This window comes from Rhineura floridana, chromosome 2 (genome assembly GCF_030035675.1).
Source record: "Rhineura floridana isolate rRhiFlo1 chromosome 2, rRhiFlo1.hap2, whole genome shotgun sequence".
Taxonomy (NCBI): Eukaryota; Metazoa; Chordata; class Lepidosauria; order Squamata; family Rhineuridae; genus Rhineura; species Rhineura floridana.
In genome coordinates, this window is record NC_084481.1 from 30923826 (window position 1) to 30939261 (window position 15436).

A 15436-nucleotide genomic window follows, 5' to 3' on the forward strand; every position below is an offset into this window, starting at 1 on the left:
TGTACAGTTTTCAGCATCTGAATTGTGCTGAATTACTTCAGAGACCTCCACTTCCATTTAGGGTACTTGGCTTTGAGAAGCCCTGAACCTGCTTGAAGTGGCCCGCTGTGGCTCTTGATTTGGGATTTGTCCAGATCCGATGCACACAACCAGGCTAGGTTCAAGCCCTGAAAACTTGGGTTCAGGATACCTTAAGGACCTCCTGAGCTCTTATGTCACAGCTTGATATATCACTGAGATCACCCAGAGGAGTGCTGCTAGTTGTCCCCCGTGTTGCAGATGCCCAATTGATCTCAATCAGAAGTTGGGCATTTAGTGTTACCAGTTCCATGCTATGGAACGCTCTTCCAGCAGTGATTCGGCAGGCATCCTCAGTTTTGACTTTCAGGTGCCTCTTGAAGATTTGTTTTGTGCTGACAGGCCTATGCAGCTGTATAAAATGTTTTTGAGTAGCCAGTCATTTCCATAATTATTTTGTATTGCTTTAAATATTTTTGTGTTGTTTTACCTCACCCTGATGTTTTACAAGAGGACAGTACATACTTTTATAAATAAATATAAATAATAAATATACTTGGAACAAAGGACATTTTAAAGGAATTGTTCTCTTGCCATTCATTTTTACCAAACGAATGCTTGAAATAATTTGGATAAGAGTGAAAGATAAGTGAATGCATCAACAGGCCAATATTAGCTTCCCTCTCCCCCTTGTTTTTGTAAATTGAAGCAGCTTGAATTATTGGCAAAAATTGCTTACACGCTAAACTATGAGAAACAGTTAGCAAAGAATAGTATGTTCCTATTAACACATTCAGGAAAAGAATATGATGGTACAGAATGAACCCCCCCCCACTATAGAATGTAATAATTTGTTTATTTTTAGGGGCCAGCAGGAGAAAGAGGAGAACAAGGTCCCCCAGGTCCTACAGGTTTTCAGGCAAGTATTTTTCACATATATTTTAAATTTAACCTGTCCCGCTTTAAGGACTTTTGGATGCATATTGTACTGAACAACAATACAGTGAAAACGTGGACTTCTTAACCTCAGTCATGGTAAATACTTTACTCAGTCATGGTGAAGGGCTTATGTTACTTCCAGAAATTATTGGAAAATATCTAATAAGGGCAATATTCACAGCAGAGAAGTAAATACTTCTATGGATTTCTTCATTATATCCATTTGGGATGGAATCACCTAGAAGGATTCTCAACTGATCATATACATTTGCAATGGGATATAGGAAAGAAGGTGTCTTCACTCCCATGTAGGACCTTATAGTCGGGTTGTCAACCAAGTAAAGAATTTCTAGAATGAAAGGGCATCTTTCATTTTCTTCATTATTTCTCATATGTAAATAGAAAATGACAAAACTAGCCAAAAAAAAAATGCTGTTAAATCACAGTTCAACTCTTTACAATTTGTCCTCATTGATAGAAATTGACACTCACTGATAACTAAACTGACAGTGGGGAACCTTTGGTCCATGAGCCTAGTTAGGCCTGCCAGGTCTCCCAGTTTGGTCTGTAAGGCCATTTTGGGCTGGCCATGCCCACCTGTCACTTACCTGATCTTAGGCATGGGACAGGAAAATATGTGGTTGCAAAGGAACAGGAAACCTTAGAGTCCATTCCCAATTGTTCTTTGGAGCACTGACTTGCATTTAGTACTATTTAAATTTGGTCCAGAATGCAAGCCTTGCTGTTTTTCGGTGGGATCAAATCCACCTATCATCATTCATATGACATTAGATAATTGACATATGGGCAGCCCCCTCACCTGTCAAATATAGCCCACAGAGGGTTGGCCACTATTTGATCCAGTGCTCCTGGTGAAAGTGATTTCCCAGTCCTGAATTAAACTGATAACACTTTGGAACCTATAATGAAAAATGTTAACTTTCATATCCTGTGAAGAGGAGGTACTTTGCCAAAAATGGAACAATCTTTTCAGTTTTAATTTGTAATGCAGGTAAAGTTCCATATCACCACTACTGCACACAAGCATCTTTCTTAGTTCAGGTTACCCATGATTGCTTTATTATATTCAATTTTAAATGCTGGAGGCAATCCTTCCATTATGTTCTTCTACATATACACTGACATTTCTGTTTATTTTTCCCATAGGGATTACCTGGGCCTCCAGGTCCTCCAGGGGAGGGGGGAAAGCCAGGTGATCAGGTAATTGCTTTTTAATTTGTAATTCACAAGTTTTGTTGCTTTGTAAAACTATCTCCCATGTTTACAATATGAACAACTGGCCCGCACAACAGCTATTTCCAGAAAGAGACATTGTACATTGGGGTGACCTGGTGAAAAGGGAGAATTTCCTCATATAATAAATAATTAACTTGGCCAGTTCCAGACTATCTACCCTTCTGTCATTCAGTTTTTACAGGTAGACCAACCATGTCATTATCAACATCTTTTGTGGCTTAGTAGTGCTTTCCCCAGTATTTTTTGTCCTTTCTCAGACTATAGAAATTCTGAATAACTGTTGTTGAAGACATGAATGGAACAGTAAGTGTAGATAATTTTTAGTGCAATTTTTGAGGCTTCTGCTGCCTAAGGAATTATTGCCTGTTTCCTTGCCACCAAAGACCCTGATAACTCCTGTTGCCAGGGGCAGAGGGGAGGGGAGGAATCTATCTGACTCTAAAATCTTGAACTTGGCCCGGTAGCAAATGGGCAGCCAGTGCAATTCTTTCAAGAACGAGGTGACGTGTTGCCGATACCCTGGCCCAGTGAGCAGTCTTGCCCCGCATTTTGCACAAGCTGCATATCTGGACCAACCTTAAGGGCAGCCCCACATAGAGCGCATTACAGTAACCCAGCCTGGAGGTTACCAGTGCGTGGACAACAGTGGTCAGGCTATCCCAGTCCAGAAACGGCCGCAGCTGTTTACCAACCAAAGCTGGTAAAAGGCACTCCTAGCCACTGAGGTCACCTAGACCTCTAGTGACAAAGATAGATCCAAGAGCACCCCCAGACTATAGACCTGCTCTTTCAGAGGGAGTACAACCCCATCCAAAGCAGGCAACTGACCAATTATTTGAACTCAGGAACCACCAATCCACAGTGTCTCCATCTTGCTAGGATTCAGACTCAGTTTATTGGCCCTCATCCAGTCCACCACCAAGTCCAGGCAGCAGTCCAGGCCCTGCATGGCCTCTTCTGAATCAGATGTTACAGAGAAACAGAGCTGGGTATCGTCAGTGTACTGCTGACACCTCACCCCAAATCTCCTGATGACCACTCCCAAGGACTTCATATACATGTTAAACAGCATTTGGGACAAGATGGTACCCTGCAGTACCCCACAGCACAACTGCCAGGGGCCCAAAAGACAATCACCCAATGCTTTTGTCTGAAAATGACCTTGGAGATAGGATCGGAACCACTGAAAAACTGTGTCTCCAATACCGATCTCACCAAGTTGGCCCAGAAGGATACCATGGTCAATGGTATCAGAAGCTGCTGAGAGATCAAGTAAGAGTAACAGGGTTGCACTCCCTCTGTCCTTCTCCTGATAAAGATCATCCATTAGGGCAACCAAGGCCGATTCAGTCCCATAACCAGGCCTGAACCCAGACTGGGATGGGTCAAGATAATCTGTTTCATCCAAGAGTACTTGCAATTACTGTGCCACAGCCCTCTCAATCACCTTCCTTATGAAGGGGGTATTTGCGACCTGTCTGCAATTGTCACATATTAAAGGGTCCAGGATGGGCTTTTTCAGGAAGGGATGGATCACCGCCTCTTTCAGAGTGGCTGGAGCCACTCCCTTCTGCAATGATGCGCTGACCGCACCCTGGATCCACTTGGTCAACCCCCCTCAGCAAGCTTTAAAAGCCAAGAAGAGCAAGGGTTGAGAGAACATGTTGCTGGCCACATCATCGCAAGCATCTTGTCTACGTCATCAGGCGGCATCAACTGAAACCGTTCCCAAGAAGTTGCAGCAGATGTTGCACTGGGGACTACAGTAGATGTGGATGGGGCATCAAGTTTGCTACGGAGGCAAGCAGCTTTACCCTCAAGCGCCTTGCAAACAATTCACAGTGGGCCTCCGAAGGGTCTAAAACTCCTTTTCCTCGAGGTGATGTCAACAGACTCTTGACAATACGGAAAAGCTTCACTGGATGGCTACCTGAGGATGCGATGGAGGCAGAGAAGTGGTCCTTCTTCGCCGTCCTCACCGCAACACAGTAGGCACAGTTATGATGTTTTAATCAGCCTCACAGTGCATCTTTCGCCACTTGTGCTCTAGCCGTCATCCAACCTGTTTCATTGCCTTAGTTCACTGGTGTACCAAGGTGCAAACCGGGCTCCACAATTCCAGAGAGGGCGCTTGGGGGCAACCGTGTCAAGAGCCCGATATGCCTTGCTGTTCCACAGCATGACAAGGGCTTCAACAGGGTCACTTCTATCTACTGGGAACTCCCCTAGGCATTCAGGAATCCAGTGGATTCCATTAGTCTCCAGGGGCAGACCTAGTTTACTGTCTCCTTGGCCTGACACCAGGTGCAGGCCCTCACAGCCAGCTCCGAGACAGAGTGGTTTCCTGGTGACAGAGATGGAAGTTCTATAGACCACAGCAACTCCTCCCCACATCCCTGCAGCCCGTGGTGGTGTTGCACCAAGTATCCAGGTGGGCAAAGTTGGGTCACATCAACTCCTCCCAGCTCACCCATCCAGGACTCAGTAATGCACACCAAATCGGCGCCTTCATTCACAATCAAATCATGGATGAGAGTGGTCTTACTTTGTACCGATCTGGTGATAAGCAACACACACAGGCCAGTGGGCACAGCAGATGAGCAACAAGGAACCCATCCATGAGAGTAGTGGGAATGAGGAACAAGGCATAGATAGCCTTGCCCTCATCTTTTATGGCAGTTCACCTCCCCATGGCTATACTTTCCTCTACCCATGATCACCGGAATTGGGGTGGCATCACCCATGTTCTTCCTTACTAAGGCTCCTCCTAAATACCTGATATAGACCGAACAAGAGCCCACCAACAAAACCTACCTGAACCAGTTATCCCAGTATGCCTCTGAGAGAATTGGGAACAGTCAGACCCACTCAATATCTTTCGCACAGGGCACATCTACTTCCCCCACTGTCTCACACCCAGGGAGGGCCTGCCTTCTGCCACTTACAGACTCTCACTCTGAAGGCATCTGATGACTTTCTCCTTTCATTCAGTTCACTGCACAGGCTCTCACCCTGGGGATGGGGCCAATCATGTGGCTTTTTCCCAACCCTTTGTCACCCCTGATCCCAGCTGTGTGGCAACAACTGTGTGCTAAACTGCCTGTCCAGTTAGCCATGTACATCTGGTTGCAGGCCTTTAAACATTACAGCAGCAGTGCGGAGTTAACCCGCCGGGTTAACTTCTGCCGGGCCTTGAAGACCTGGCTCTTCAGGCAGGCTTTTGGGGTGGGTTAGATTTTATCTTTTTAATTGTTTTTAGATTTTTAATGCCTACGTATTGTATGCCTATGTTGTACGTTGCCCAGAGTGGCTGGACAGCCAGCCAGATGGGCGACTAATAAATAAATAAATAAAATAAAATAAATAAATAAATAAATAAAAACCCACAGAGTACCATCTCCCACGGTGCTGCTGTAACATCTAAAGGAAACCTAATTAGCAAGTGGTTTGTGCAACAGCGACAAATTCCTAATCCTTTTCTTGGCTGGTATATTTTTACCATGGACAACTTCACTTCAAAGTGCTTGTATAAATAATGAAGATTAGCAGAAATGAAGAGTTGCCCTGGATTTATCAGTATATAGCAGTCAATAATGATTTAATTTCTCCCCCTTATAGGGTGTTCCTGGGGATCCTGGACTTCTCGGTCCTTTAGGTCCAAGGGTAAGTTTTGTGTTTGTTTTTGTTCTGACACTGTTAAGCATAGTTTCTTGATACAGTGAAAATAGGAAACTATTGTGAATGGAACATTTCCTTGTCTGTTTGGTCACTCAAATGAAAGGTACAGCAGGATATGGTCATCTGAATGTGGTCATTGTGCTTTCTGTTTGTTTATTTGTCTATATGCTTACATGGCTAGTTACATTTCTATGCCATTCTTCCACCATGGAGCTCAAAGCAGTACACATGCAGCTCCACTTCCGAGGTGATCTTCCATTCAGGTACAAGCTAGGCCTAGATGTGCTTAGTTTTACAGATGAAAGTGTATCAGGTGGCAGCAGACCATTCTCTGTAGCCCAGGGCAGGTGTCACAGTTGCAACTGGCAATAACACTTCAGCAACTCATGGCAATTGTGAGGAATTAGTTGGCTTACCATTTGTGTGGTGTATAAGACATTTGCACAAAAAGATTATTCTTTAAATTGTTTTTTGCACAACTCACACCTAATGTATGCAGAATCTGTTCTCCTTGTCCTGCTGCAATAATTATGAACGCTTCAGCCATCACATCCATAGTGACTAGATATTTTCAATCTGTCTGTTTCCAGGGTGAACGTGGCAATCCAGGTGAGAGAGGAAATCCAGGAGCACCAGGTCTTCAGGGAGAAAAAGGGATGGCTGGAGGTCAAGGCCCTGATGGTCCAAAGGTCAGTTTAGTTCACCTAGTTAAAATTGAATAAGGGGCAAACCAGTATGGAGAAGCCACCTTCTTATGTTCTGGTAAAATCCAGCAAGATGGTGGTCAAACAACAATCTTATCAAAGTTTAGTAAGTGACTGAACTGAGAACACACAGCAAAATGTGTATTAAGGGTCCATTAAAGTGGTTCAATGTACATTCCTTTCATGTAATTGCATTTGTAGCGTGTAAGTCTTGCCTGTTGTGTGTTTGGTGTAGATACGGGTGTTCTTTAGTGTTGCACAGTCAACCAGAATTAGCTACTGTTGCTTTGCAAATAAGCCTTCGTTGTCTGTGACACAAATATAGTCAAAAAGATAAAAGAACTGTCTCCCTTCTAGTTTGCAGGAGTTCTCCTATTTGATCAGCTGAGGCTGTACTTACTCACTAGACCGTCTACAAGCCTGGATTAAAGAGTTCAGCTGTAATGAAAAGAAGGCAGCTGGAGCCTATTAATATCATAGTAATTATTTGTGACATCATCCAGCCAAACACACATCACCAGCCATATCTTGTGATCTTCTGTTTATAGACTACTAATCAGGCAGTAAAACCAGGATGTTTTTCAACCCTGGTGCGTTGCCATTTGTGGCTAGTGGACTTCATCCTCCTTGGTGGGTCATAGGTTGGGAAGGCCTGGACTAGATCTAGGTTTAGGAGAAATTTGCACGTGTCAGAATCCCAACAAAGAGATTGAGAGGAGCGGAAAATGAGGAAAAAAACCCCTATCAGCTCCCATTATCAATAAGAATGATCCATCAAAAAGATACACAAATAATAAGAATCTAGAAAGCATTAAGCAGGAAAATATAGCACCAAAATGAAAACGCTGTAGCTCATGGTAGAGCATCTACTTTGCATGCAGAGAGTCCCAGGTTCAATCCCCAGCATGGCCAGGTAGGTCTGGGAGAGACTCCTGTTGAAAACTTGGAGAGCTGCTGCCAGTCAGTGTAGACACTTCTGTGCCTGAGGGACCAATGGTCTGACTCAGCATAAGGCAGCTTCCTATGTTCTTAACCCCGTAAGTTTCCATAATTTCCATAGATATAAGAAGACCTCTTTATTTCCATATCATGAGTGAAAAAACCCTCAATTTCCTTTATTCACTGCAGGGTAATCCAGGCCCCTCTGGAACTCCTGGGGATCAAGGGCCTCCAGGCCTTCAGGGTATGCCTGGAGAGAGAGGTATTGCTGGAACTCCTGGTCCCAAAGGTGATAGGGTAAGCCTTTCCCCCCATCATTTCTCCTTCAAGTATTAGTTTTTGCTCAGTTATCCTGTATCTTGTTTGTCATCCTTTGGAAACAACTTGATTTTAATGCTTTTCTCAGGGCAGCATAGGAGAGAAGGGAAGTGAAGGCACAGCTGGCAATGATGGTGCAAGAGTGAGTCAATTATCTATTTCTCTTCTTGTGTTCCCCCCACATGGTAATATACTTGAGAATCTTCTTTGGAAACTAACACAGTCGGGAATTCATAGCAATAAGGAATCTACAACTAGCCACATGGCAATGTGGCAATGTGGTTTGATATCAAACTGGAGTTGATATTGGGGGTGAGGTGACCGATTGAGACAAATAGCTCCTTTCATTTCTGGTCCCTTCATGCTATAGTCATCTTATTTTAAAAGTATAACATGCAGAGCTTGGAAAAGTTACTTTTTTGAACTACAACTCCCATCAGCCCTAGCCAGCATGGCCACTGGATTGGGCTGATGGGAGTTGTAGTTCAAAAAAGTAACTTTTCCAAGCTCTGATAACATGCTGTTTGAAGGTGCCCATCATAATAGCACCAGAATCAATTTTACTTTAGATTTCAAGCCGTTAGCATACTATAAGTCAGTGCCTGAGAGTAACTCAAATTAGGGGTTTCTAAGTAGGTGTCAGGATGTTATTGCTATCAGTTGGTCAATGGTTTTCACAATTTATGGTATGCATCTTCTTGCAGACATCTAATATATTCCCTTATCTTTGCACTGCAGTTCAGCCTCACTTTATACTGAAAACTCCAAAGAATGCCTTTCCTTGCCTAAGGACTATGGCAAAGTCAAAAACTTTATGCATAAACCTACATCCCCCCCCCAAGAATCACATAAAAACGTTTCTTGAAACACTCACTCTTTCAGTAGTCAAGCTGTCTATCTTCTGCAAACTAGTGCACGTAGCGCCCAAATTTGCCAAAGGATTGTGAATATACTGCATGCTAAATGCAATGACCATAACTAGCAATGGCTGCTAATCATGGTGTGTCTATGCTACCTGCAAGGTTGGAGGCAGTATGCCCTTGAACACTCTTTCTTGGGAACTACAACTGGCGAGGGCCTGCTTGCGGGCTTTCCATGGTCATCTGGTTGGCCGCTGTGAGAACAGGATGCTTTACTGGATGGATCCCTAGCCTGATCCAGCAGAGTTCTTATGTTCTAATCTAGCATATAGATTAATGTATGCTTAATCTGTTGAAATTGGTGGGCTGAGGTGCGCCTTCCTCTATTTTCTGGATTGTGGGATCAGTGAAGAATGAATTTTGGAATCGAGGAGAGCAAGAGCAGGCAAATGCGACATGTTGTACAAGTAAGCCTTTAAATGCAGTATTCTGAAATACTTCTCTTACTGTAATGCATTGTTATTTAATAGGGTCTCCCAGGTCCGTTAGGACCAGCTGGCCCTGCAGGTCCCACTGGTGAAAAGGTAAAAGGATTTTGGTAAATTTGTCAACTTTTTTTTGATATTATATTACTTTTTATCTATTCTAGGCTATGTACAATAATGTATTATACACTTTTTTAAAAGGGGGAACCTGGCCCTCGAGGTTTAGTGGGACCTGCAGGCTCTCGTGGAAATCCTGTAAGTAATCCTCTAATATTTGAATTCTCATTAGTATTTTTCTTGTGCATTTGTTTTTCATTGTAAATGTCTGTCCCTGGGTCCAGTTTCCTCCTCCTGCTTCTGTCCTGTGTTTACTCTCCCCGCCCCCTCTTCTCTCCTGCACTTACTTAGTTCCTTCTGTTTAAAAATCTTGACCCAGCATTCTCTGTGTGCTAAGCTTCACTTCTATTGCTAACTACGAGTCTGTGTTAGGCTCGTGATTATATGCCCCCATAGTTTTGAGTCCCCTTGTTCTTCTATTTAATTAATCTAAAAATGGATTTATTAGCTAAATAAATATGTGTATGTGAATATACACATTTTAAGCCCTATGGTAACACTTAAAATGCTTTGCTATAAAATAAGTAATTGCTTTGTGTGTGGAAAACCCACCTTTACTTATAGTACATGGGAATAACTCGCACCATGGCAGTTACCTTCGTGGTCTTTGACTATAGGGAATAAATATAGGCTTGTAGGTGGCCTTTTGAACTTTCTGGGTTTATTTCCTAAACTGTCCATAACTGTACTATTAGTTTCTCTTAGAAAACAAATGCTGCATCTAACGTAGGTATGGAGTATAACGTAGATCATTCCTGTTTGTTCATGTCACTACAGTACAGAAACATGCATTTTATGTCTTTCGAAGCAAGCCTTTTTGAACCTTTTCCTTCCCTAAATTCCATGCTCAGGGTTCCCGTGGTGAAAATGGCCCAACTGGTCCAGTTGGTTTTGCTGGTCCTCCGGTATGTGAATCTTATAATAAGCTTATTTTAATCACTAACTGTTATTATATTGACATTAGCTTTCACACAATCAGATGTTAAACTGTTTTAAAAGATTCTTAAAACATGAGTCATATGCTGGCATTTTAAAAAAATAACTCAGATAAGTAGCAAATGCAGGTCTTTAAACATTTTGCTGATAACAGGATTTTAAAGCTTTACATGGTTCCATATTTATTTTCTTGCATTTTTGCATGGGGTTGTATCCAGTGATAGTTATACAGAGCAGTCTCATTGAAGCAAATAGACTTGGCTAGTTAAGTCCATTGATTTCACTGGATCTACTCTGAGCATGAATTATTTGGATACAACCCTTTGACTTAAAGAGAGGAATATAATGCCGTCCTTTGACGTATATAGCATAAATTCACATCAGAGACGGTAACAACATAAAGGAACTAGATCAAAATAGTGAAAAAACTCTTAGATTTTTTTAAAGATAAGTCCAATTAATTTGTAAAATAATTGCTAGCATGTATAGATTTATTTTGCATATATTGTGATTGTGCAACCCATCAGGGTTGTCTGGAATACTTGGTAGTACTGAAAAATGTTTTTATTCCAGTGATTCCTAAAATTTGGTGCTTCCTTGTGATAGATAAGCTCTTGCCTGAAACCTTGGAGGCACACGGTCATTCAATGCAGACAGTACAGTGTTAGATGGACCAATTGTCTGACTCAATGTAAGGCAGCTTGCTATGCTCCAATGTAATGTAAATACTTTAAATGGAACAAATAAACTTTGCTGTAGTATGAGCTGTACAAACTGGGAACCTTTTGAAGGTCTCCAGCTTGATATGCCCTAATGTTAATATATCCTGTTAATGTTTACAGGGCCCTGATGGTCAACCAGGTGTGAAAGGTGAACCCGGAGAGCCTGGGCAGAAAGGAGATGCTGGATCTCCAGGACCTCAAGGTCTTGCAGGGTCTCATGGTCCACCAGTAAGTAAAAGCAGCACTAGATAGACAACACCGGATTTCTGTTCATTTCAGTAACTGAACGTTAACTTTGTGTTCTTGTTTCCATTCAGGGTCCTTCTGGGGTTCCTGGACTAAAAGGAGGCCGTGGTACTAAAGGACCCCCTGTAAGTAGATCAACTTTCTGTGAATTAGATGTCGCCTAAAGCTTTAAGGCTGCTGCCCATTTGAAACTGCCTGCTAAACTCTCTCTCTCTCTCTCTCTCTCTCTCTCTCTCTCTCTCTCTCTCCCTGTGTGTGTGTGTGTGTGTGTGTGTGTGTGTGCGCGTGTGTGTGTGTATCAATTTGTGTTTCACTCATGATGATGAAATTGAATATATAAGGATGCTTCTTTTATAGATAAAGTGCAAAAGTTTTGCCAAGCCCTGTACATGCCTGTTTATTTCTAGGGTGCTACAGGATTCCCTGGATCTGCTGGAAGAGTAGGACCCCCAGGACCTACTGTAAGTTGAAATGTTTTTCTGAGATTATTAAATAAAAATCTCATTCATAAACATACATTCTAAATTAATACAAATTAATTACTACAAATCAAGGGTGATATCCAATGTTAGTCATATTGTCTATTGATTTTAACAGGTCTACTCTTAGTATGACTAATGTTAGAAAGCGCCCCAAGTTATTTTGGTATCAGCAATCTGACCCCATCTTACCATTTTGTTTAGCCAAGATATCAGGGTGGTGTAGTGGGTAGAGTATTAAATTTAAATTGGAGAGCCTGTGCTCTTTGATCCTTCTACAGCTGGCTACTTTGGGCAAGTCGCTGTCTCTCACACACAGGATTGCTGTGAAGATAAAAGGGTGGGTGGGTTTTCCACACACATGCTTCTTTGAGTTTCTTGGAGACAAGATCAAAATGTGATAAATAATTGGCTATCACTAGGCCATATGAACTATTTCCAATCCCCAACTGGAGTAAGGTATTATTAGTGCAAGAAACCATCTCAAAATAACTTGAACTGCTTTGCTACTGTCTGTAGTTTGGATCATGTATCTCATATGGATGGGAAGAAAAAGTTGAAGGCGACATACTACCCCTTCCTTAAGTGAATTTTAATTTGGATGCAGTGTGTGTTGGGGAGCAGATGTTGCATTTCATTACCTAGTTCAGGAAAGAAAGAGAAAAGATGGCTACGTATTAAGGTTGTATGCAGAATTTGAAAGCTGCAACACATTTTTTTTTTAAATGAAGTTTAAGTGGGCTTCTGGGCTGTGGTCTAAATTGGGCAGGGCACTGAGTTTTAGCCCTGACCTAACTGTAACCTGCTGGGTCCCATAAGAAATTGATTATTTATTATAATAAAGTATTTATTACAATTAGTTGATTAATTAGTGGAAAAGTGGAGTAGAATTAATGCTAGAAATAAATAATAAATAAACCTTCCTGAAGCCAAGCAGGACTAGGTCCGTTTAGTGCCGACAGTTGGGGAACCCTTCATACACCTCCTTGAGTTCTATGGAAGGATAGATGCGATATCAATGTAATAAATAAAGCAACCAATGTGTCTTTTGGGCCAGTTCTAATGTGAACTTACATTTCTAGGGAGCTCCTGGTCCAGCTGGGCCTATTGGTGAACCAGGCAAAGAAGGTCCTCCAGGTCTTCGTGGAGATCCTGGTGCTCATGGTCGAGTAGGAGATCGAGGGCCAGCAGGGCCTCCTGGCAGTCCTGGAGATAAAGGAGACTCAGGAGAAGATGGACAATCTGTAATTTGGAGTGGTGTTGGGGAGGGTTATATCTTTGCGACAGAAGTAACAAAGCTTTTCTTTCAAAAATGTTTGTGTTTGTTGGTTTGAAATATTCAGTTGTTTGGCTTTTTTGAACAAGATTAACACCAGGGAACATTTTATAAGTGCAATAAAATTCTCATGCCTGGGAGGCACAAGATATACATCAGTTTACCCACCATTCTGTGCCACAGCTGCCATTCTCTTCTCTTGACCTCTCTAATGGTCCTTTTCCCTCAGCAGCCACAACTTCGTTTCCCCCATTATTTTTTCCTATCCTGTGTCAAAGGCTGAGCAACATCCGATTCATCCCCAGCCTTCCATATAACACTCTTAATTTGGGCTCTCATTCCCTTTACCAAAATGGCTCTTTTGTTCTCAGGGTGTGTTTGGGAATGAGGTAAAGGGAAGCACTGATAACACCCATCAATCAAATGCCAACTCTTTTTTTAACATTATGCTTGACCTTCAAACTATTTCTCATAAGTCACATGTGGCAAGCAGATTGAAAACTTTTGTATCAATTCATATCCTATTCAAGCTGGGATTTCCAGTGGCATTATGAATCTTAATTTTTGCATCTTGTTCTACCTTTTTTATTTAGTACCTACTTCCAGTGGGTACTTTTCAACTTCACTGAACACAAAAAAATAAGTTGTTCACTTCAGGTAAACATATATCTTAGAGGTTGCTACTTATACATTCTAGGGTCCTGATGGTCCCCCAGGTCCTGCTGGAACTACTGGCCAGAGAGGTATTGTGGGTATGCCAGGTCAACGTGGAGAAAGGGGCATGCCTGGGCTACCGGGACCTGCTGTGAGTATAACCAGAGTTGGTATTTCAAAGCATGATCTGAGATTCTTATTTGTAGTTTGTAAGATTTGGATTATGTTAGCTTTTAGTTTGACAGATGCTCTTGGAGGTCGCTGATTCATAGGGTCGCCATAAGTCGTAATCGACTTGAAGGCACATAACAACAACAAGCTTTTAGTTTCTCATACCATAGTGTTGGTTACAAGAACAACTCAAAGTTCTGAATGACAGACATGGCAATTATTCTTAATGCTGCATCAATACCCATTTAGTGTCTGAAGACAGTTTTGCAGTATACATTTTCAATGGCCTTCACTGTGGATATATTTCTTTTCATTTTAGGGCACACCAGGAAAACAAGGCCCAACAGGTCCACCAGGGGATAAAGGTCCTTCAGGCCCACTAGGCCCTCCAGGTGCTCCTGGTCCAGTGGGTGAAGCAGGCCCAGAAGTAAGTGGCCTTTTCTAGGCTACAGTAATATAAGAATATATATTAGCGATGTTTGATTTATTTATTTATTTTATTTATTTAATTACATTTCTAGACCGCCCTATAGCAGAAAGCTCTCAGGGCGGTGTACAACAAATAAAATCACAATTAAAATATGAGCAAGTGTGGAAAATATATATATATATAGTACAATTATAAAACATTAATAAAATTGCCATTGAGATTAAATTAAGATCATATTAAGTTTAAAATGTTAAATTAAAATATTTAAAAATTTACAAAATTTAAAAAGCCTGGGCGAAAAGGTAAGTTTTTACCTGGCGCCGAAAAGATAACAGAGAAGGCGCCAGGCGTATCTCGTCTGGGAGGGCATTCCATAGTTCGGGGGCCACCACCGAGAAGGCCCTAGATCTAGTTGTTGATCTCCGGGCCTCTTTATGGGTTGGGACCCGGAGAAGGGCCTTCGACGTCGAGCGTAGTGAACGGGTAGGTACATAGCAAGAGAGGCGCTCCATCAGGTATTGCGGTCCGATGCCGTTTAGGGCTTTATAGGTAAGAACCAACACTTTGAATCTGGCCCGGAAACATATCGGTAGCCAGTGCAGCTGCGCCAGGACAGGTGTTATATGGTCAAATTTCTTTGTCCCAGTGAGAACTCTGGCCGCAGCATTTTGCACTAGCTGAAGTTTCCGAACCGTCTTCATAGGTAGCCCCACGTAGAGTGCATTACAGTAGTCCAATCTAGAGGTTACCATAGCATGGATAACTGAGGCAAGATGCTCCTTGCTCAAATAGGGTCGTAGTTGGGCTACCAGCCGGAGCTGGTAGAATGCATTCCGTGCCACCGAGGCTACCTGAGCCTCAAGTGACAGAAGCGGATCTAATAAGACCCCCAAACTACGTACCTGTTCCTTTAGGGGGAGTGTAACCCCATCTAGGACAGGTCGAACGTCAACCATCTGGGCAGAGGGTCCTCCCACCAACAGCATCTCAGTCTTGTTAGGATTGAGTTTCAGTTTATTAGCTCTCATCCAGCCCATTATCGCGGCCAGGCAGCGGTCTAGTACATCAACAGCCTCACCTGAGGAAGATGAAAAGGAGTAGTAGAGCTGCGTATCATCAGCATATTGCTGGAAACGCACTCCAAAACTCCTGATGACCTCACCCAGCGGCTTCATATAGATATTAAAAAGCATGGGGGACAGAACTG

The 15436-nt window shown here is 42.5% G+C and overlaps 1 protein-coding gene across 1 annotated transcript in view; it reads left to right on the top strand.

The window, feature by feature from the left end:
* The window catches only part of COL5A2 (collagen type V alpha 2 chain), a 189289-nt gene that overhangs the window by 154345 nt on the left and 19508 nt on the right, over positions 1–15436 (top strand). The window contains exons 30-44 of the mRNA XM_061608231.1: positions 884–937; positions 2125–2178; positions 5833–5877; positions 6483–6581; positions 7725–7832; positions 7942–7995; positions 9244–9297; positions 9400–9453; positions 10167–10220; positions 11094–11201; positions 11291–11344; positions 11627–11680; positions 12781–12942; positions 13672–13779; positions 14119–14226. Of these exons, the coding sequence (XP_061464215.1) occupies positions 884–937; positions 2125–2178; positions 5833–5877; positions 6483–6581; positions 7725–7832; positions 7942–7995; positions 9244–9297; positions 9400–9453; positions 10167–10220; positions 11094–11201; positions 11291–11344; positions 11627–11680; positions 12781–12942; positions 13672–13779; positions 14119–14226 (1170 nt within the window). The remainder of the gene's footprint in view (positions 1–883; positions 938–2124; positions 2179–5832; positions 5878–6482; positions 6582–7724; positions 7833–7941; positions 7996–9243; positions 9298–9399; positions 9454–10166; positions 10221–11093; positions 11202–11290; positions 11345–11626; positions 11681–12780; positions 12943–13671; positions 13780–14118; positions 14227–15436) is intronic.